This window comes from Phycodurus eques, chromosome 20, assembly GCF_024500275.1.
Source record: "Phycodurus eques isolate BA_2022a chromosome 20, UOR_Pequ_1.1, whole genome shotgun sequence".
NCBI lineage: Eukaryota > Metazoa > Chordata > Actinopteri > Syngnathiformes > Syngnathidae > Phycodurus > Phycodurus eques.
The window spans coordinates 4,192,806-4,214,787 of record NC_084544.1 but is presented as its reverse complement, the minus strand read 5'-3'; the positions used below and the strand labels follow the sequence as shown (position 1 = coordinate 4,214,787).

The following is a 21,982-nucleotide window of genomic DNA, read 5'->3' as shown; positions in this document are numbered from 1 at the left end:
TGATATGTTCTCGCACATTATACTGAAATGCTCTCATACAACATGTTGAAATTTGTGTTTCAGTCGAGTGCGTGTTTCAAGAGGTTGTGTGAAAATCAAATTGATGCTACTAATTTGGTCTGTCTCCACTTCGTCTGTTTTGACATAACCAATTAAAAGTGGCGAACAAATCTATAAATGCTCTTGAACGCTGGAAATGTTTGGGAAGTGTTGTAAAATGCCACCCGTTTCCTCGTTCTGCGAAAGCCATGCGGCGTAATTGTCGCTGATATTGAAAGACTGAATGTTTTGGTTTTGTTTTTTTTTTTACAATAAGGAGTGAAAATAGTGAGGTTAGATAAATTTGAGTAGGCTTGTTTTGTTGAAATCGATCACTCTAATGCTTTGTTGCAGAAGGAAGTCCGTGCAGATTAATTTCTGCCTAATACACGGGTATAGTCAGCTCATTGTTGTATGTATTGCATCACTCATGGCTCTAAGTCCTTTGAAAAAGAGTTTGGGAAGATGATGTATCACAGGCATTTGCTTTTGTGAAGTTAAAGGCTTTTTGTACGGTCGGTGGACTTTGATGGCACGGCTCGTGCGGGCACCGTCTTCGTACCGATTGGATCAATGACGTAATAAATTAGCGAGTGAACATAATTTTGGGGTGCTGTTGTGTTGATGTGGGTGTGCAACGTCATATGATGTCAATGTAAGTTAGAATAGCAACTTGAACAAAGCGGTGTTTGGAAACTCAAGCAAGATGCCGTTTATTTTATTTATTTTTGGGGGGTTTCCTGAAAAGTTGTCATTTTCAGAGTGCGAAGACTCAGTGGCAACAGTGATGATATATAAAATATGAGTAAATACTGCCACTTTATGGTATAGTTCAGTGAAACGGTCTCCGGTTCTGTCGAGGACGTCACACCAAGACATGGCGGCGTACCAATTTTGGTCATGTAAAAGGGGCGTTTCCCAGGGCAGTTAGTTATTTACCGATTGCTCCAAAACCGATTGATATTATTGGAAACGGCGGCTAGTTTCATTGTCTTGAGCAAAAAAATACCAAAGTTTTTTGTGAAAATGTAGCTCATCTGGATGCTATCGGGCCTTTAATCAGAGAGAGTGAATGAAAGACGTTTTTTGCATTAGTCACACAACAGACTGACAAAAATATTGTGTTGCCACAGCACTGAGTTGTGTGTGTGCGTGTGTGTGTGTGTAATGCGCTTTGGGGTTAGTGACTGTGAGTCACAGCCCCCGCCGCAAAAAAATGCAAGCGACGGAGAGGGGAGAACAATGTACGCAGTGACTCGAACTTGCCAATTTAATCAACTTTTCGGTATCTGAATGAAGTTTTAGTGGACGGAAAGTGAAACAACATGCGAATGTAATGAAAAAAAATGCTCCTTTGGACGTTAGTTCCTCGCGTTACGCAACAGAATGTCGTTTTAAAAGAGGAAGTAGAGTCTAAGTGAAAGAGGAGCCGAGGGAAGGAGGAGTGAGGGATGAAAAGAGGATCGGCGAGGGAGGGATGACGGAGGGTGTGGTGGAAGTATAAAGCCGTCCCCGCATCCGCTTCCTCATCACTTCATCCCTGCACTCTTGACTCTTCTGTACGTTCAGACGCACCGACTCAGGTGAGTGGAAAATCCCACTGACAGAAAAGCAGTTTGACTCGCTTCCGTAGCTGACCGATCAACTTTGAGTGAAGTTTGTAAAGGGTGCGCCTGTGTGTTCTTACTGGCTTTGCGAGGCTTGCCGCGGTTACATTATGTGCATCCGACGGCGCTTTGCACGGACGACCACACCCGACGAAAGGCAGGTCGAATGCAAAACACTTGAGACTTTTTATTTTTTTTATTTTTCCTCTCTCAGCACATGCAGCTTTAACCCTTTTTCGTGCTCCTCCAATTCAAATTCCATAAAGTCAAGTCTCGAAGGGTTCGACTGAAATGGTGCGAGTATTCTCCTGCGCGACGACGGCGTACCACTCCACTCTTCAGGGTCCTAGTACGGTTGAAAAGCAGGGTTGAATCAATTCCCCCCCCCCAAAAAAAAAAAAAGATTTCATCTCGTGGCGGTTTAGACAAAAGCGTTGTTGTTTGATTGTCTTTTTTTCCCTCCTGCACACCACGCCTTCAACTTGAGGATAGAATAAACAAAAGCTCTTTGGTAACATGCCAGTGTTTCACCACCACAAGGCCTCTGGTGGTCCCAGTGGGCAGTAAACATGCACAGGCGCCACTCGGCAAACTAGAGGGAGCCATAGCGTTCAAAGACTGGACTGGACTGGACTGGACTGTGCCGACCTCTTTAAATCCAAGCTGCGGTGCCAAGGGCTGGAGATTGCCAGTGTCGCTGAGGAATGTGCTATAATAATTGCATATATTAAATGGAGGGGTTTGTTTTTGTTGTGTTTTGTTTTCACCCTAAATGAAGAGACTGAATTGAGTAAAAGTAAAACAAAATGGGGGGGGGGGGGGGGGGGAAAGGTATTTACTCTTTAAAAAAAATACTTTTTCATGACATTACCGTGTGCTAGAAAACGAATATATGTAAAAGTAAAAAAAAAAAATGTAAGCATTGACCATTCACCAAAAATTCTACCATTTTCTCAAAACAAATATATTTTTAAATGACTCTTCCATCGTGTGTGCGTGTGTAGCAATCATCATGGGTGAAGTTCAGACTGCCATATTTTTACTCATCGACGCCTTCAAACAGTACGCCGGCACGGACGGCGACAAGAACTCTATGAGTAAAGCAGAGGTGAAGGAGATGTTCAAAAAGGAATTCGGGTTGGAGTTGGGGGTGAGTGACCGCGCAGCACACTGCCAAATCTGAAACAAAAAGCTGTGTTTAAAGTCGTTCCGCGCGCGTGTGTCGAGTAGAAAGCCAAGGACCAGGTGGGCATCGACCGCATCTTCAAAGATCTGGACGCCAACAGTGACAACAAGGTGGATTTCCAGGAGTTTGTCTGCCTGGTGGCTTCCCTCGCTATGTTCATGCGTGATCCTGCGCTCTCAAAATAGAGCTCGTGTCTCCAAAACGCCATCAGACACCAATAAAGTCATACATCATGTCATACAATAAACGCCATTGAAATACTCAACCTGCGCTATGTGTGTTTTGTGGAAATGATGGAGAGCATAATTAGTTATTTAGTCGATCCATGGATTAGTTTTGCGGGATTGATCTATTCATCGCATCAGTGAAGCAATGGAGTGCAGTACTTGGCTGAAACCAGCATGGGCGCTGTTGATTCAATCAGTATGCGATCTAAAGAAGAAGAAGAACACAATAGGTGTATTGATACCGTATCACGAGCTGTTTTGTTCATCTATATTCACATCAACGCTGTCCATGTTTTATTGACACTTTGTCACAGTCATACAACATGCATTGTGTGTTTCACAAGGACAACTGGGGCTTTTCCGTGTGTGTACTGTGTGTGTGTGTGTGTTTTCTGTAACTGTCCCAATTCTCTCACTGTAGACAAAAGTGCAGCATAAATGAACTGGAAAGCGTGACTGGCCTGAAGCCACGACAATGAATGAAGATAAAGTGAATGTCTGCCAGTGTAAGCCCTGAGACAAACTACCCTGTGTCACGATGTCGTAAAATTAGATTTTGTTGTTGTTGTTGTTCGTGCCAACTTATCAAAATGTGTATCATAAACATTGATTTTTAATTTTCTACTTAAAGACGGCTGTTGAATCTAATGTTGTGAAAGCAAACCGAGGACCCTCTGTAAACTGGCACCTTGATTTACGATTGACCCGACTTAGCAGTTTTTGAGATACGACCAGTCGCTTGGCTGATTTTTGTCTTGAGTGGAGGCAGCGAACTTCACAACAAGCAGCAGTTTGCCAGAGGCCAAGTGCTTTCTTCAAGCTGTTTATTGCTGTTTACAGTAAAACGAATGACGACTATAGCAATAGTCCGGTGCAATGACCATTGTGCAAAGGGCGCCGAGACTTCAAGGAGTGTATGCGGTTTAAAGTGACGAGTAGTGCGATAATCTGGGACAATGTCGATTGTGCAAATGTTGCAGATATTCCTCAATAAATTTGCAAGTGGGGCAGATGCTACTCTGGCACGAGTGGCCAGGATTGGTCAACAACAGATATGCAACTAGTGCAGCGTGGCGAGACTACTACAGTGAGTGCACGAGTAGTACATAATTGGCCCGACAGAAATGTGACAACAAAGTCAAGACAAAAAAATAATAATTAAAAAAAATAAATAAATAAATGTGTGTCCCAGTTATCCTAGGAGCTAAGTTGTCTGGGGCTTTATGCCCCTGGCAGGGCCACCCATGACAAACAGGTCCAAGGTGAGGGACCAGACAAAGCACGGCTCAAAGACCCCTAATGGTGACGACAAACAATGGACTTCGTTTTCCTTGCCCGGACGCGGGTCACCGGGGCCCCCCACTGGAGCCAGGCCTGGTGGTGGGGCTCGAAGGCGAGCGCCCGGTGGCCGGGCCTGCACCCATGGGGCCCGGCCGGGCACAGCCCGAAAGGGTAACGTGGGTGCCCCTTCCCATGGGCTCACCACCTGTGGGAGGGGCCATAGGGGTCGGGTGCAGTGTGAGCTGGGCGGTGGCCGGAGGCGGGGACCTTGGCGATCCGATCCCCGGCTACAGAAGCTGGCTCTAGGGACGTGGAATGTCACCTCTCTGGCAGGGAAGGAGCCCGAGCTGGTGTGTGAGGTCGAGAAGTTCCGACTAGATATAGTCGGACTCGCCTCCACACACAGCTTGGGCTCTGGTACCAGTCCTCTCGAGAGGAGTTGGACTCTCTTCCACTCTGGAGTTGCCCACGGTGAGAGGCGCCGAGCAGGTGTGGGTATACTTATTGCCCCCCGGCTCGGCACCTCTACGTTGGGGTTCACCCCGGTGGACGAGAGGGTAGCTTCCCTCCGCCTTCGAGTGGGAGGGACGGGTCCTGACTGTTGTTTGTGCCTATGCACCAAACAGCAGTTCAGAGTGCCCACCCTTTTTGGAGTCCTTGGAGGGGGTGCTGGAGAGCGCTCCCGCTGGGGACTCCATTGTTCTGTTGGAAGACTTCAATGCTCACGTGGGCAAAGACAGTGAGACCTGGAAGGGCGTGATTGGGAGGAACCGATCAGAACCCGAGCAGTGTTCTGTTATTGGACTTCTGTGCTTGTCACGGATTGTCCATGACGAACACCATGTTCAAGCATAAGGGTGTCCCCACGTGCACTTGGCACCAGGACACACTAGGTCGCAGTTCGATGATCGACTTTGTGGTCGTGTCATCGGACTTGCGGCCGCATGTCTTGGACACTCGGGTGAAGAGAGGGGCGGAGCTGTCAACTGATCACCACCTGGTGGTGAGTTGGCTCCGATGGTGGGGGAAGATGCCGGTCCGACAATACGCCCAAACGTATTGTGAGGGTCTGCTGGGAACGTCTGGCAGAATCCCCTGTCAGAAGGAGTTTCAACTCCCACCTCCGACAGAACTTTGCTCATGTTCCGGGGGAGGCTGGGGACATCGAGTCCGAGTGGACCACGTTCCATGCCTCCATTGCTGAGGCGGCCGACCGGAGCTGTGGCCGTAAGGTGGTCGGTGCCTGTCGTGGCGGCAATCCCCGAACCCGTTGGTGGACACCAACGGTGAGGGATGCCGTCAAGCTGAAGAAGGAGTCCTATTGGGCCTTTTAGGCCTGTGGGACTCCTGAGGCAGCTGATGGGTACCGGCTGGCCAAGCAGAATGCAGCTCTGGTGGTCGCTGAAGCAAAAACTCGGGTATGGGAGGAGTTCGGTGAGGCCATGGAGAAAGACTTCCGGACGGCTTCGAGGAAATTCTGGTCCACCATCCGACGTTTCAGGAGAGGAAAGCAGTGCACCACCAACACTGTGTATAGTGGGGATGGGGCGCTGCTGACCTCGACTCGGGACGTTGTGAGTCGGTGGGGAGAATACTTCGAAGACCTCCTCAATTCCACTGACACGCCTTCCCATGAGGAAGCAGAGTGTGGGTTCTCTGAGGCGGGCTCTCCTATCTCTGGGTTTGAGGTCACTGAGGTAGTTAAAAAGCTCCTCGGTGGCAGGGCCCCGGGGGTGGATGAGATTCGCCCGGAGTTCCTAAAGGCTCTGGATGTTGTGGGGCAGTCCTGGTGGACACGCCTCTGCAACATCGCGTGGAAATCGGGGACAGTGGCTCTGGATTGGCAGACTGGGGCGGTGGTCCCCCTTTTTAAGAAGGGGGACCGGAGGGTGTGTTCCAACTACAGGGGGATCACACTGCTCAGCCTCCCTGGTAAGGTCTATTCAGGGGTGCTGGAGAGGAGGGTCCGTCGGGAAGTCGAATCTCAGATTCAGGAGGAGCAGTGTGGTTTTCGTCCTGGCAAGTGGAACAGTGGACCAGCTCTACACCCTCGTCAGGGTCCTCGAGGGTGCATGGGAGTTCGCCCAACCAGTCTACATGTGTTTTGTGGACTTGGAGAAGGCGTTCGACCGTGTCCCTCGGGGAGTCCTGTGGAGGGTGCTTCAGGAGTATGGGGTACCGAACCCCCTGATACGGGCTGTTCGGTCCCTGTACGACCGGAGTCAGCGTTTGGTCCGCATTTCCGGCAGTAAGTCGGACTCGTTCCCGGTGAGGGTTGGATTCCGCCAAGGCTGCCCTTTGTCGCGGATTCTGTTCATAACTTTTATGGACAGAATTTCTAGGCGCAGCCGAGGCGTAGAGGGGGTCCGGTTTGGTGGCCTCAGTATTGCATCTCTGCTTTTTGCTGATGATGTGGTTCTGTTGGCTTCATCAAGCCGTGAGCGCCAACTCTCACTGGAGCAGTTCGCAGCCGAGTGTGAAGCGGCTGGGATGAGAATCAGCACCTCCAAATCTGAGACCAAGGTCCTCAGTCGGAAAAGGGTGCCACGGCCTCTCCAGGTCGGGGATGAGATCCTGCCCCAAGTGGAGGAGTTCAAGAGATCCCGGGGACGACCCAGGACACGCTGGAGAGACTACGTCCTTCGGCTGGCCAGGGAACGCCTCGGGATCCCCCCGGAAGAGCTGGATGAAGTGGCTGGGGAGAGGGAAGTCTGGGCGTCCCTGCTAAAGCTACTGCCCCCGCGACCCGACCCGGATAAGCGGTAGAAAATGGATGGATGGAAAAAAAATTAGTAATTAATTAAATAAAAATAACCTAAAAAAAAAAAAATTGGCAGCATGTTGCAATGGAATTGTAGGTTAGGTGTTTAAGAAGTTGATTGCAAGAGGGAAGAAGCTGTTGGAATGTCTGCTAGTTCTAGTTTGCATTGATCGGTAGCGCCTACCTGAGGGAAGGAGCCGGAAGAGCCGGTGACCGGGATGCGGAGGGTCCGAGAGGATTTTGCACGCTCTTGTCTTAGTTCTGGCAGCGTGCAAGTCCTCAAGGGTGGGTAAGGGGGTACCGACAATCCTTTCAGCAGTTTTGATTGTCCGTTGCAGTCGGAGTTTGTCCTTTTTTTTGTAGCAGCGCCAAACCAGACTGTGATGGAAGAACACAGGACCGATTCGATGACCGCTGTGTAGAAATGCCTCAGCAGCTCCCGTGGCAGGCCGTGCTTCCTCAGAGGCCGCAGGAAGTGCATGCTCTGCTGGGCCTTTTTTAGGACAGAGTTGATGTCGGCCGCCCACTTCAGGTCCTGAGAGATTGTAATTCCCAGGAACTTGAAGGTCTCACCGGTTGACACAAGGCGGCTGGACAGGGTGAGGGGCAGCTGTGGCGAAGGATGCCTCCTGAAGTCCACCATCATCATCATCACGACATTGGTGCGTTGAGGTGCAGTTATTAAATAACCGTTTTTTTTTTAGGGGGGGGGGCGGGGGGGGGTCGGATTAATGTATCTTGCGTTCATTTCAATGGGGAAAGATGATTTGACGTAGACGAGTGTTGCTGCATATTTGCACCATGAGGCCAAGGAGGATTGTTGGCGACGCCCCCCGAGTGAGGTCACGTTGCGTGGCCGTGTCCCGTGACGTTCCCGATGGGCGGCTAGTCAACAACAGCCGCTGTGTGTGTGCGTGCGGCGGTAGTAACGCCGCAGCAGGGACGGAGCCGGAGTGTGTTGTCTTGGATCGCAGCCCCGCAGACAGCCAGCGCCGACCGGAGGGCAGCAGTCAGCAGGGGCCTGTGGAAAAGATGGCGGATGTAGAGAGCGATGAAACGCGGGCGGCTCTCCCTTCGGCATCCCACCACAACGGCCCGGTGGCGGCGACCGCACCGGCGGCGGGCACCGCGGGCCTCAGCCCGGCTACTGTGACGTCGGGTCCGCGGATGGTGCGGATAGTCAAGTCCGAGTCGGGCTACGGCTTCAACGTCCGCGGGCAGGTCAGCGAAGGCGGCCAGCTGCGGAGCATCAACGGGGAACTGTACGCTCCTCTCCAGCACGTCAGCGCCGTGCTGCCCGGCGGGGCTGCGGACCGGGCGGGCATCGCGAAGGGCGACCGGATCCTGGAAGTGTAAGTCGGCTTCGGCCCCCGCTAGCCACCGCTGCTAGCTCCGCGGTTAAACTGTTGCTTCTGTCGCCTCTGAGCATTTATTAGCCTCCCGTCGTGGCGTGCGTCACTACCCGCGTGGCCAAAATACAAATGTGAGTCTTTGAAATAGCAACTAAAAGCGTGTTTTGGGGCCATTTTGAACGCCAATCGGCTTATATAAGTTGCACTACGGGCTGTGCATGTTGATTAGCCCGAGCCAAGAAGCTAGCCCAGGTAGCTACCGTCTCGGCGAGACACCCCCACCGGGCTTTTTCTCCCATTCCTCGGCCGGGCCGCCCTCAACCGAGGCGGGCACCACAATTCAGCGGCAGGCTCCTCCACATTTCCCCGACATAATGACAAGTTTGAACCGCGGCAGTCTCGTGCACAATGGACCGCAGTGTTGCCCCTCGCGTCGCGCGCGTGTCTCAGCGACATCGCCTGACAGGCCAGCTAAACGCTCGGCGATGTTTTTTTTGTTTTTTCTCTCCCCCCCGTCTTTTATTCGCATTTATACACATATAAACATTCATACTCAAATGAGTCAGGCTTGTGAGGTTATATGCGTGTTATATGTGTTTCTCCGCCGCAGTGTGTGCGTTTGGTGGACATTGGTCAAAACATTATGTAAAAGCTCAAATGACATCTACGAGCTTTGAAAGACAAACAATGCTTGCTGTTTGAATGGACGAATTGAGCAATATATATCGCATTCGTATTCGCAAAGCTGTTTATAAATATTTCGTGACACACGGGGCGCTAAATATTGGCATCAAAAGAGATTTGGTACTGGAGTGAATGGTGTTGCCCTTTTGTTTTGTCCTGTGAGAGCAATAACTCCCAAAACTCTCAAGCTGAAAAGTCCATTTTAACATAAATGAGTACACCCCCTTTTGAAGATTATTCAGTAAACACTGCAACAAATTTACTTCACGACAACTTCACCGGCCAACGTCAAGTATGTGTCAAGTCAGTGTAGTCTGGCCGTCGAATAGAAAGTGGCAGATCTTCACCCAGCCTAGCTGCTAAGTCATGGATGGGGAAACGTGGAGGGGGCATTATTATGTAAATTAGCCCCACAGATTTTCATAAATGGGCAATTTTCTTTTTCTTACTTGATGGGTGGGCAGGCACTCCAGAGAACCAACTATTTATATACAAGCAATTTAAAAGTTAATTTTCCATAACATGTCCCCTAAAAGTCTGAAACTCAAGAGACATGCGAATGAAACCTTTGGGATTTGGGAAGGCTAAAATTAGACGGGGGGTGGGGGGGACTGAAACAAGCGTCATTTTTATTTGCCTAGCCATCAAAAATATCATCATTTTCAAGTGCTAAAAAAAAAAAAAAAAAAAAAAAAAGTGTTTTGCTCGACAACCAAAGACGGTTGACGTCATGTGAAAATCCACCCGCTTTGGAATGTTGCGAAACAAATGAATCCTTTTTTTTCCTTTTTTGTAACTCAGCATTTTGTTGCGAGTGTGGGTTTGGTCCAATATCTGCTCTCATTTAGTCATACTTTGAGGGAAATGTGATGTCGGAGTGCAGAAGCGGCTCTTGTTGGTGGATTATTTGACTTTTTAAACAAAAACATGAAATTCATCTTTTTATCGACACGATTTGCGTTCCCGCTGTTGTTTGACATTAATTGATGCGCGGTGTACAGCAACGTTTTGACTCTAAGGAATGGATGAACGCCATTTCGTGTGGGGGCAACGTTGATTTAAAGTAACCACAGTTGTATGCAAGTTCAACGTGTTATGCAAGTTCAAGTTCCTTTGACGTTTGTATTCAGTCTGCCCGATGGTCTCGTCAAAACCTCACTTGTTTCTTTTATAGACGATAGGACGTCGTGATAACCGTCTACTTTCCATTTGCCCCCCGTGTCTTGCTTTTATCTTTGTAAGGCTGCTGATAATGTGTCAATGTGACCCATTGGATTTAGTTGTAAAAAAAAAAATACACGTCAAATAGTAAAAATAATTTTTAAAAATCAGCGCAGCAGACGTTTTATCTTAATGTTCTGTTGTATTTACAAAAAATCTGACCAATCTGACCCACAACATAGCAAAAGGGTTAATTAACTTTACAGTCCCCCCCCACCCCTTTAAATGAATTGTTTATGTTGTGCTGAATTATGCCCCTTTTAGAATATGACCAAAATGTTTTCAAAATTACAGGTATAGACTTTTTTTTTCTAATAAAATTATAACCCTTTTGTTATTTATAAAAAAAAAATAAAAATTTTTTTTTTACTTTTTTTCTTGCAAAATTATGTGAGAATTTATTTTCCTAAGAGCATAATTGCCCAAGTCAGACAAGAATAATTAACAAATTCAACAAACGAGAAGAGTCCAGTTGTCTCGACGCAACTTTTGCCGGTTACCTGGTTTGTCTGAGAATCTACACAGACGTAAAGAAAAAACACAACATGCATCGACAATTATGCTATTAGGCTAACATCATTTTTTCACGTATTATTTAAAAACTATTTATTTTTAATGTAGGCCTATTGTTTAGTAATACATATTAATAACATTTTGTATTGGCTCAGAGCATAATTGCAGAAGTCACTTTTACGTTACTGTCACAATATCAATAAAAAAAATACCATTGTGCTTGCTAAAAAAAAAATTCTTGTTTTCCCAAAATCTTAAACATGACTTATGCTATTAGGCTAACGGATAGCATCCTCTTTATAATAAAAAGAATGCAAGGACAAAAATCACAGCCGTAGAAAAAGTTCTATTCAAATTTTCTGTTCCATTTATGGAAATATTTGTAAACTTAAAAGCGGGTCAGTTTGACCTGCAACATAACAAGAGCTGATGTAGTGTCTCACCTAATTTCTTCATACTGAATTTATCCTCCCTTCTTGAACTCGTTTTCTCCCGATGCTAGAATTGAATTACTAAATTTAAAGCTGACCTTTTTCAATCCGTAAAGGGAGAATGGCGGTGATTAATAAATAGCCAATTGGCACGTCACATACTCGCCGGCCGTCCCGCTGTTCCTCGTAGGCAGATTACCCGAGACACCCGACGCTGCTGCCACCTGGCCTCGGCAAAGCCAACCGGGCAGGTGTATGAAGGCACGATGGAGCAAGAGGTATTCGGTTGATGACAGCCGTATACTTTTGTCATTGAGGAGCCATTCTAAACTGTTTTTCATAAAAAAAACACACCACATCCGATTGAGAAGATACATATGAGGAAAAAAAAAGACCAACTTTTGGGGTCAAAAAAAAAAAAGATGTCCCAAAAAAGCCCAGGTATCACTGTAGATAAATACGTCTTCTTATCCAGACAGCATACAGCATGTGTGTTAGTTGACATCAACGCGCCGTGTCGTCCCTCCAGCAACGGCGTGAGCGTGGAGGGCGCCACCCACAAGCAGGTGGTGGACCTGATCCGCACGGGCGAGAAGGAGCTGGTCCTGGCCGTGCTGTCGGTCCCGCCGCAGGAGGCCGACGGCCTGGAGGGCGGCGACGACGTCCAGCCCAACTACGACTACGGCGACAAGCAGGCCGTGCCCATCTCCATCCCCACGTACAAGCACGTGGAGCAGCACTCCGAAAGGTTTGTGGTGAGTACCCAGTTTTTACAAAACAGTTTCATGCGGAAGCTGGTCACATAGTGTGCTTGTATTGCGGTACTTGTGCGGAAAGTGCTTGATTTTTGAAAAATGTTTCGAACGATTTTTGGAGCGGAGCGCCAAAGTGGTGATTCTCAACCGGTGGGTTGGGATCCAAATTTGGGTCACGGGCAGCTAGTCAATGTTGGGCCGCAGCTATTGAATCATTTTAGAATCCAGTATTCTCCTGATTTTCCCGTGGAATAATCGAGTAATCGGCGCTAAACTGATTTTGCTTTACTCGATATAATAACAACATTTTTGAACTTTTTCGGAAAACAAGGTTCAACAAGCAAGAAGTGTCCAGCTGCCTCGATTCAACTTTTGCGGATTACCGTCACCTGGATGACTGAGAATCTACACAAAAAAAAAAAAAAAGATAGCACATTGCTATTTTTTATTGATATTCTCAGTTTGCAACACTCAGTTAAAAATAACTTTGCTATTAGGCTAATAAGATGCATGTGAGGTGCAGGTTTTATTTTTGTCCAGTTTGGGTCACCATTTGGCTTCAACCTTTTTTTTTGTAATTAAATTATTCGAGTAATTCGATGAATCGTTGCAGCCCTGTCAGATTTTTAATGATGTTTTGAAAGGCAGAGAAAAAGTGAAATACCAAATTCTAGAGATTTTTTTCAATACACTGCATATATTTTTGTATTTTATATATTAAGTAACTGTATATTATAGAGAGATTTTTCATCAATTTCTGTTTCAATTTATTTGGAATAGGTTTTTTTTTACATGCTTTTATCTCATTCCTCCTCAGTTCTGAGATAAATAAAAACTATTTAAATAATGCCAAATATATATTTCGATTTTTTAAATATATTATTACAGTAAGTACTCATTTTTGGGGTGTTTTCATATTTTTAAATGCATTTTAAATGTAATTTTAATACATGCAATTATCCGGTTCCTCATCAGTTCCCCAATAATATGCTCTAAAATAAATGTCGCAAATGACTTTTTTTTTTTTTTTTTTTTTTTTTTTTTTTTTTTTTATATAAAGAACATTCTTGAGTTCTGACTCTCATCGTAAAAGTGGGTCATGACTTCATGATCATTGGGAAAATGTGGGTCCCACTTGAGAGCCAAACTGTGACTGAAATGTGGAACGACACGGGTCGGCTATTTTGAGTACTGCATGTATTTAGCGGAAGCGTTACAGCTTGGCGGAAACCAGGACGGATTGTGCCGGTTTTGACTCCGCGGTCCCCTCTTCAGGTATACAACGTGTACATGTCGGGCCGGCAGCTGTGCTCCAAGCGCTACCGGGAGTTCGCCATCCTCCACCAGAACCTGAAGCGCGAGTTCTCCAACTTCAGCTTCCCCAAGCTGCCCGGCAAGTGGCCCTTCTCGCTGTCCGAGCAGCAGCTGGATGCCCGCCGCCGCGGACTGGAGGAATACCTGGAGCGAGGTGCGCGCGTCGACGTCGAAATACCCCGAAGATGCTCCTCTGATCGCCTTCTGACCTCCTCTTTCCCACTCTCTCAATACTTCTAGTTTGTTCTGTAAGGGTGATCGGGGAGAGCGACATCATGCAGGAGTTTCTCTCGGAATCAGACGAGGTATACGACTTGTTCTGCATCTAATGAATCATGTATAGCCATACAAAATCCTCCCTGCGGGATGCGGTGAAGTTGCAGCGTTTGCAGTAATGACTGCGCACGAAATCCCACATGAGCGCAAGGATTAGCGCTCCTCGTTGGCCTTGTTATCGCGTGTTCGTTCGGATCATCTGCCACGTCTCCCGGTTAAAACGCGATGCAAAACGCCACATCTTCTCCGTTTAACACATGGGTGGGCAAACGTTTGCACTCGAGGGCCACATTTGATTTTTTTTTTTTTTTAAATGGTCAGACAAGCCAGGTAATTGGTCGAAATACTTGATGGAACCGTAGTAAAATATGTAAGGAGAATGAATTGAGTGAAATCAAAAACTACTAATAATACTAATAAATACACTTTAACCAGCTGATTTTAGGGGGGAAAAAGCTGCTCGATGAATGCAACAGGCATTCAGTACTCCTCATTTAATAGCAATGCATTTGACGACGCAGAACTACAACGGCGTGACGGACGTGGAGCTGCGAGTGGCGCTGCCCGACAAGAGCGGCATCTCCGTCAGGGTGCGCAAGAACAGCACCACGGACCAAGTTTACCAGGTCGGCCACCCCGCCGCTGCTGGGAGCCTGCAGTCATATTTTGTGGAATCGCAAAGTCCAATGCATGATTGTGATTATGCACAAATGCTCTTGTTGCAGGCGTTGGTGGTGAAGGTTGGAATGGACAGTATTATGGCCAGCTACTTTGCACTGTTCGAAGTGATCAATCACACATTTGGTGAGAATCTCCTTTCTAATTATTGAACTTTTTTTTTGTTTGTAATTATTATTATTTCTGAAACTAATAAGTGAAGACTTTTATTTATTTTTTCCCCCGCAATTGTCTAGTTCAGTCGCGTTCGGCCGCATGACTCAGTGCGGCGGACATTTTGGGCGTTAGCAAGCACGGTTTGTTGGAATTGTGTCTCTTGAAATGTATATCGAAAATCTTTAGTATTTTCTAGTTTGGGGTATATTTCTGTTTTGACCTATTAATACAGGCAACTACGAACGTTTTTGGGCGGGGATCATTTATGAGCAGGGTTTACTGTAAGAAACCCCACCGTTTCAATTTCTTCTCATCTTCTCACGTAAACGTTCCAGTGCGAAAGCTGGCGCCCAACGAGTTCCCGCACAAGCTTTACGTGCAGAACTACACTTCCGCCGTGCCGGGCACTTGCTTGTCGCTGCGCAAGTGGCTCTTCAGCTTCCAGGAGGAGGAGCTGCTCCGAGACAACCCGCTGGCCCTGCACTACTGCTTTCACCAGGTAAACCGTTAGCGTCCACGTCGAGCCAGACTCGAGTTTTTGCCAGTGAAGCGGGAGAAAAAAGAAAGAGAAAAAAGAAAAAAACCCCGACATGGCAGCGCAAGCGCCTGAAACGATCTTTTATCTCTCCTCTCCGTTGCCATGTAGGCACTGGATGATGTGAAGAAGGGATTCATAAAAACAGAGGACAAATCCTACCAGCTGCAGAAGCTGGCAGAGCAGCGCAAGATGGCCACGGTCAGTCCCACAAACCCGTCTTTGTCCGGGGATGGTGCTACTATACATACTAGAGCCTTTACTGGAAGTTCTCAAAGATGAACAGAAAAAGCATTTAGAATAAAACCGCCCGCGTGTTTGGAATAGAGATGAAACTGCGTCTCGTGTCAGAGCAGGCGAGGGTTTTTGTTTTCAGCTCTTAAGCGCCCCGCAAAAGATCGGTAAAACCGGGGTAAATAAAAACAGACGAAATCCATGACTCGTCCTGACCTTAGAATCGGATCAATTGAAAGGTCTGACCTGCCACCTTGGAAAAAGATTCCCCCCCCCCCCCCCCCCCCCAAAAAAGAAAGTTTGAGAACCCGAGAGCGACAACCCAGAGCGCGTACCAACCAGCCGACGTAGGTGTCATTGTGCACGTGTTTGCGTGTCGCCTGTCAGTACCTGAGCCAGCTGCGCTCGTGCGAGGGCTACAACGAGGTGGCTTTCCCGCACTGTTCCTGCGACTCCCGGAGGAAGGGCCACGTCGTGACGGCCATCGGCATCCATCACTTCAAGCTGCACGCCTGCACCGAGGACGGCACGCTGGAGGTGAGTGCCCCCGTCGCGGTCCCGCTTTGTTCAAAACAAAAACAAAAAGTTCTGTCCGATAGATCACACTTTTTTGGCGCGTTCAACGACATTTCCAATTTGTTGAAAAAGGGGGTTTGATGAGTTTCAATGTGATTGGAGCATTGAGAGGGGGATTTTAAGGCTTGAACGATAAAACGAGTTATTTTCTTTTTAATTCCCTTATTATTATTGTTGTTGTGTATTTTGTGCGGCGCTCTCAGAACCAGGTGATCGCATTTGAGTGGGGCGAGATGCAGCGCTGGGACACGGACGAGGAGGGCATGGCCTTCTGCTTCGAGTACGCCCGAGGGGAGAAGAAGCCTCGCTGGGTCAAGATCTTCACTCCATACGTGAGCGAAGACCCGCTGATGCAATTGATGATTAATAAACCAGCTCGTTTTATTTGTCCCAATGTGATCAAAGCAAAAGGAACAAAAAGATTTGTTCTTGTTTTTGTTTTTTTTTGCGTGTTGTTTCTTCTTGTCGGGCAGTTCAACTACATGCACGAGTGCTTCGAGCGGGTCTTTTGTGAGCTCAAGTGGAGGAAGCAGGTAGGGACCACTCCTTTCCTCTTCCATTCTAGGGAAAGGGAAGCCATGTGACTCCCAAGTTCAAATGTCTAAATATGGCTGATTATTAGGCTTATCTTTGCAAACACACTCAGCCAGAAAAAGTCTTTTGTGTGTGTGTGTGTGTGTGTTTTGAATTAATTTAAGATTTTTTTTTGCGCTCAGGTTGAGGAAGAGGCTTCTGATAAAGACAACAAAAACTGCAGCAACAACGGTAAGCGCGCCAAACACTCAACACCATTCTCACTAAGTTGCGAGCGGTACCAGTTGAGAACGTAAATGCTCAGTGGACCGGATTCAAGAGTGGACCGGATTCATTCCCAGCTGGGGGGGGCGCTCAACGACACGATGCTGCCACCAACATGCTTTACTGTAGTTTGGGGAAAATGTGGCATGCTCCAGTGAAACCAAGGTTGAACCTTTTGGCCATAATTCCCAAATGTATGTTTGGTGCAAAACCAACATGGCCCTCATACATAGAGTGAAGGGTGGTGGTGGCAACATCTGGTTTTCCTCAGATAGAACCTATGACCTTAGACAAGGTGGATGGAATGTTTATTTTTATTTTTTTTTACTTCCGCTCTTAAATAGATATAGATTTGTTTTGTCTGTTTGTTTTGTTTTTTAACTCTAGAGTTGTACAGGTTATAGATCACATTAAAAACACATTCACTGCCATTGACGGCTTGAGAAGTCAAATATCCACGTTAACTGGGAGGGCTGGCAGTGAATGAGTTTTAATGGTGTAAAAAGTTTGGAAATTCTTTCTTTTCGGGCTTCTTATGTCAGTTCCTCCCCAGAGATTTGATCAGTTTGTAGAATTGCAAGCAAGGCGGAGGGAATGCTCTCAAGGCCGTACGAGGATGTTTGGGTGCGACCGTGCGGCAAGGATGACATGTTCTCTGGTCCGTTGGCTCTGTGTTGCAGAGTATCTGCCGCCTATGGAGACGCAGCAGAAGGGATGGCGCCACCTAGGGGGAGAGATCGCCACATCCTAAACAGACGCAAAGCCGCAAACCCGTCCCGCACTGAACTGTTCCACTCGCATCGTCGCACCCGCCCCGAGAGCGCGCCCATCGATCACACCAGGTCTCGCGAGACGGGCAGAGGCAGTCGGCACCCCCGGCGAAAGATCAAACTGGGATTTAAAATTTTTTTTTTGCAGGAGGGGGCAGAGAAATATGAATATGTCACACATTAAGCTAGGGATACGTACCAAGGCGAGCGATGAAGGGAAGTCCGCTTTCATTTCATTCCATCGGCTCTCCATACTGTGTGTCTGTGAGACGCTTCCCCGGCATACGAGCCGCCAACACGTCCGTTGGGAGCACGTGCCGGAAACGGGACTTCGGAGGGCGGGCGGGCGATTTGATACGCTCGGCCTGGAGCGAGCCCACGGCCAACTCAGCAAAAGGGACAGTAATGGACAAAGGGACGGCGGAGAGAAAAATAAATGGCGTGTTTTCGCTCCCGAAAGATGCAAAGTCTGATGCTGGACATGAACAAAAAAGTTTTCTATTAGTGGGGTGTGTTTTTTTTTTTGTTGTTGTTCGCTGTCGTTTTTGTCCGAAAACACACGGGACACAAAATGTAACTGTTATAATTGTGTGTATGTTTAACAAGCCTTTTTTCCTGATCAAATATAGATTAATATAAGAGCTATAATAATTGATTTATTGGTTTAACATCAATTGTATGGAAAGACGTTTGAGCATTTATTTGATAAACTTGATGTCCTGCTTACGGGCCATGTACTAGTACGCAATTTTTCCTCACTATTTTGACAATTCAGCACACTAGTAGAACAACTGTCTTACTAGTAACATTTTTTTCATGACTAGTGCCCCTTTTGGCCTACTAGTGCACATTAAACCTTAGTGGTAAACTACTGTCCTGCACGACTGGGCTCAACTTTCACTTGTAAAGCGCTTTGCTAACTTAAAGGTACTCAAAGCACTTTAAACTAGTAGTCATGTGTCATGCACTAGTAGCCTCCAGGATTCTACTAGCACCAAAATGCCCCCTGAATAGTTTTGCCTCAGTTGTAACGTAGTTATCCAGAAAAGTCACACAGTAGTGGAAAAATTGTTACATGTAAGACAGTCGGTCGCTCGTTTTACGAGTGTGGTGAATTGTCTTACTAGTGAGGACCGAGAGCTTACTAGTACACTGATCTTAAGATCGATATGAAGCACATCAAATCAATGCTCAAATATCTTTCCATGCAATTGAATTGGAGGGGTCTCCGTTTGTTGTGTTCATGCAAAATAGTGACGTGTTATGTCCTGCAGTTCTCTCAATGGACACTAGAGGGCAGCAGGTGCCAGTGTGCGAATGTGACCCGCCGGGGGAGTGGCGAGTTGGTGGCAACATTAAGCAGGAGGTGTGTATGAGTGTGTCTAACTAACTGAGCAGTGACAGCCTGCCGTCGCGTTCATTTGCCGCAGTATTTGTCGGGTTTTTTTTGGTTGTTTTTTCTTAAACTTTTTTTTTTTTTTTTTTTTTTTTTTACTAGTACTTCTTAACCTGAATAGTTGAGGTTATTCCACACGAAAGGGCTGGATGTTGTGTTTCAGCCAAGTTCGTGAGTGCAGGTTTGACCACTTTGTCGATTTGTTGGGTGAGTGATGACGAAAGAGGTGTTGTGTGTGATTGTTATCTTTTTATTTTTTTGGCGGTGTGGGGGGGGGGGGGGGGGGGCATGGCACATTTGTCTCTGTTTTCTGTCGCTCGACAACATTGCAATGTGCGTCGGCGTCAGGATTGTTTTGTGCCGGGTGTTTTGCAGCCCCGGAACACGAGCACCTGTGACTTGGCAGCCTTGTAATTGCTTGTTTTGCTGTTAAAAAGTGGCCCGGCGTGTACTCAACTGCAGAGGACCAAGCGTACATTCGGGGCGAGGAGCTTAGAATTGGATTCTCTACGACAGCCTCAGTATACTGAATGGTGCTCGGTTGCGTTTGTCTGTAAACGTCAGCTTTACAGATGCCATGTCTACCCTGCAGGGCTTGTGCTGACGACGTCTGCCGCGACTCGCGTTGCTCTCAGATCGGATCGTGGTGGTTTATTTCCTTCAAGGGCAATTGGGAGGCATTTATTTGAGCAAGCAGAGCGGCGGCCTCCATTTGAGGAGATACGTTCATTTAGAAGATGGATGAACCCTTTTTATGTATTTATTTTCCCTTTCCCCCTTTTTTTGGTCTTGTGCCGAGAGACCGAGCGCGGTTGCTTGTCTGCGCCCTCCCCCTTCTCTTCAGGTTGCGATGTGGTTGCCATGGCAGCACCGTCACCGACTCCACACGCCGCTGTTTTCTCTTCCCGTCCCGGCAAATTGGCTCAATCCCCCCCACGTGATGGAGACCTGGCTTTTTGTGAATGTCACCGTGTTCGGTTGCTTGCGAGCGGAGGGAGATGACATGAATGTTAAAGAGCACGCCTGATAGCGTGTGCCAAGATAGCGAGAGTATTTCCTCAAAAACAAAAATAAATGCATAAATGGAAGCCACAACTCAATGAGTTGCTGAGTGTGTCATCCTAAAATGGACGCCTGAGTTCTCCCATCTGAAAAGAGAAGCTAGTACGTGGCAGCATGGTAGAATTGTGTTTAGCACGTCTGCGTCACAGTTCTCAAGTTTGGGGTTTGAATTTGTTTTCCCACTTGCGTCAGGGCCGGGCCACTATTTTTTTTTTTTTTTTTTGTCGGAAATGCGAACTTTGCGTCTTTGTTTGTAGCGGTTGCTTGTTACTAACCAATAAGCGAAGTGTAATGATGAGCGAACACACAGTTGGAACTCTGTTACTAACCGAAACAGCAGCACCTACTGAGGTAAATTAGTTCTTTTGATGAATTCAAACGAGACTTATCGCATGTTGCGAACGAGTTCCTCATGCGCAGTATTAAGGATGATTTTGCGTTATGCGGAGACGCTTAGCGTCTTATCTGTCGCGCCACAATGTTGTTTGTCTTCTTTTTCTCCATAATAGTTGAGAAATTATTATCCGTTATTATTGAGAAAATGGCCTCTCTCCACCCTCAGCTAAGTAAACAAAACTCAACCAGTGCCACTGTTTGCAGTGAAGTGGTTATTTGGAGTCCGTATTTGTCACCGAGCGCTCGGCTTTGTTTGCGCTGTGACTCATATTCGTTTCACCATTGTTTGTTTTAATTCCCCCGTGCAAGCGCTGCAGTTTTCGCGCGTGTGTATTCTGCCATCAGGCCAGTGACTGAAAGAAAAAAAGGAAAAAACAAAGTGTTTATTTAAGAGGAGAAGGCGACTTTTGTCGAGCCGCGACGTCATCCGCGAATGTAAGTGCCGTTTATTTTTTTTTTGTGTGTGTGTTGGTTTGTTTTGTTTTTATGTTACCTTTTGTGTGCGAGCCTTTCGTCAACCTGTAAATAGTCATTCTGGCGGAGAGAGAGAAAAAAAACAAAGCACTCACTTTTGTCCGACCGTTTTATTTATTGACGAATTATTGTGAACAATGCTTTTAGAAGCACATGCCGACGACTAAGGACCTCAGTTCACACCTCACAGGCTGTAAAATAGAATTTGTTTTTATCTATAAAAAGAAAAAGAAAAAATAAAGGCAACAAATGGTTTACCAATCAACGACGACGTGTCAAGATGGACTATTGTAGAGTAATAAATTGTAACAGCATTTTAAATAAAGTTATATATTGGGGAATGTGTTGGTGATGGGTGTGTGTTGTCTTTGCAGCTTCGGGGGAACTTTTAATAACTTTGCAATGCAAAATTTGGGCTCGTTATAGTTCACTTCTAGAGTGACAGATCTTGAACATTTTAACTGAATTTTTATATATGCGAAGCGATTGTTGTTTTGTGTGGATTTTCACAGCTTTTTAAGGTTAATATATTTACTGTACAGTACCGAAAACGTATAAATATCGAGTAAGATGCCGTAAAAAGCCCATGTGTACAAAATATTGAACATTTAAAGACACTGCAAAATGAATTCACACTTGTTTCTAAATACATTATCGATTTTTTTAAAGGTAATTGCTGAAAATATACAAAGACTGAAAATTATGTAGTACACAATTGTGGAGATATAGCATTAAACTTTTTCACCACTTAATTTTCCTTTTTTTTTTTGGAAGCGTGGCTAAATCGGTGTCGAGTGACCCACTTCATCGCTTCTTCACATCAGCGGTTATCCAGCGCATTTGCGATGTGCGGTTAGCTCGCTAGCTATGCCTGCACCCTGAAACTACGTCATCTCTTCAGATAGTCTGCTGCCGTGGCCGCTTTAGAGCGCCACGTTGTTGGCCATGAGTGCGCGCACGTCACGCAGAGACAGCTGGAAGAGTGAGGGGGGTCGAGGGGGATCAGTTAAAAGTCAGACTTGACAGCCAGAATGTGGACCCGGGCTTTGGTCGGCATAGCCGCTTTAGAGCGCCCCGTTGTTGGCTACGAGTGTGTGCATATCACAGAGAGAAGGTGGAAGAGTGAAAGGGGGCAGAAGAAAAAATCAAACGTGACAGCGAGCGTGTGGAGAGCGACTTTGTGCTGGCGTGGCCACTTTTGAGCGCCTCGTTGTCGCGGTGTAGAAAAGCGCCAAGATGACCCGGTGGAGACATAGTCCA

At 46.7% G+C, this 21,982-nt stretch overlaps 2 protein-coding genes across 2 annotated transcripts; both read left to right on the top strand.

The window, feature by feature from the left end:
* The first annotated feature begins 1,511 nt into the window (after nucleotides 1-1,511).
* On the top strand, nucleotides 1,512-3,097 carry LOC133395434 (ictacalcin-like). Its single transcript, XM_061664313.1, has 3 exons — nucleotides 1,512-1,622; nucleotides 2,651-2,796; nucleotides 2,877-3,097. The coding sequence occupies exons 2-3, from the start codon at nucleotides 2,659-2,661 to the stop codon at nucleotides 3,015-3,017; spliced, it is 279 nt and encodes a 92-aa protein (XP_061520297.1). The 5' UTR covers nucleotides 1,512-1,622; nucleotides 2,651-2,658; the 3' UTR covers nucleotides 3,018-3,097.
* A 4,892-nt stretch (nucleotides 3,098-7,989) lies between these two features.
* snx27a (sorting nexin 27a) lies at nucleotides 7,990-19,072 on the top strand. Its single transcript, XM_061665041.1, has 13 exons — nucleotides 7,990-8,453; nucleotides 11,832-12,057; nucleotides 13,333-13,525; nucleotides 13,612-13,676; nucleotides 14,169-14,273; nucleotides 14,373-14,451; nucleotides 14,817-14,980; nucleotides 15,128-15,217; nucleotides 15,638-15,787; nucleotides 16,030-16,158; nucleotides 16,300-16,359; nucleotides 16,543-16,591; nucleotides 17,305-19,072. The coding sequence occupies exons 1-13, from the start codon at nucleotides 8,134-8,136 to the stop codon at nucleotides 17,373-17,375; spliced, it is 1,701 nt and encodes a 566-aa protein (XP_061521025.1). The 5' UTR covers nucleotides 7,990-8,133; the 3' UTR covers nucleotides 17,376-19,072.
* The last annotated feature ends 2,910 nt before the right edge of the window (nucleotides 19,073-21,982 follow it).

Coding starts and splice junctions, on each gene's coding strand:
- snx27a (XM_061665041.1), top strand. CDS start 8,134: ATGGCGGATGTAGAGAGCGATGAAACGCGGGCGGCTCTCCCTTCGGCA. Junction 14,981..15,127: donor TGCACTACTGCTTTCACCAG/GTAAACCGTTAG, acceptor GTTGCCATGTAG/GCACTGGATGATGTGAAGAA. Junction 15,218..15,637: donor AGCAGCGCAAGATGGCCACG/GTCAGTCCCACA, acceptor GTCGCCTGTCAG/TACCTGAGCCAGCTGCGCTC.
- LOC133395434 (XM_061664313.1), top strand. CDS start 2,659: ATGGGTGAAGTTCAGACTGCCATATTTTTACTCATCGACGCCTTCAAA. Junction 2,797..2,876: donor AATTCGGGTTGGAGTTGGGG/GTGAGTGACCGC, acceptor TGTGTCGAGTAG/AAAGCCAAGGACCAGGTGGG.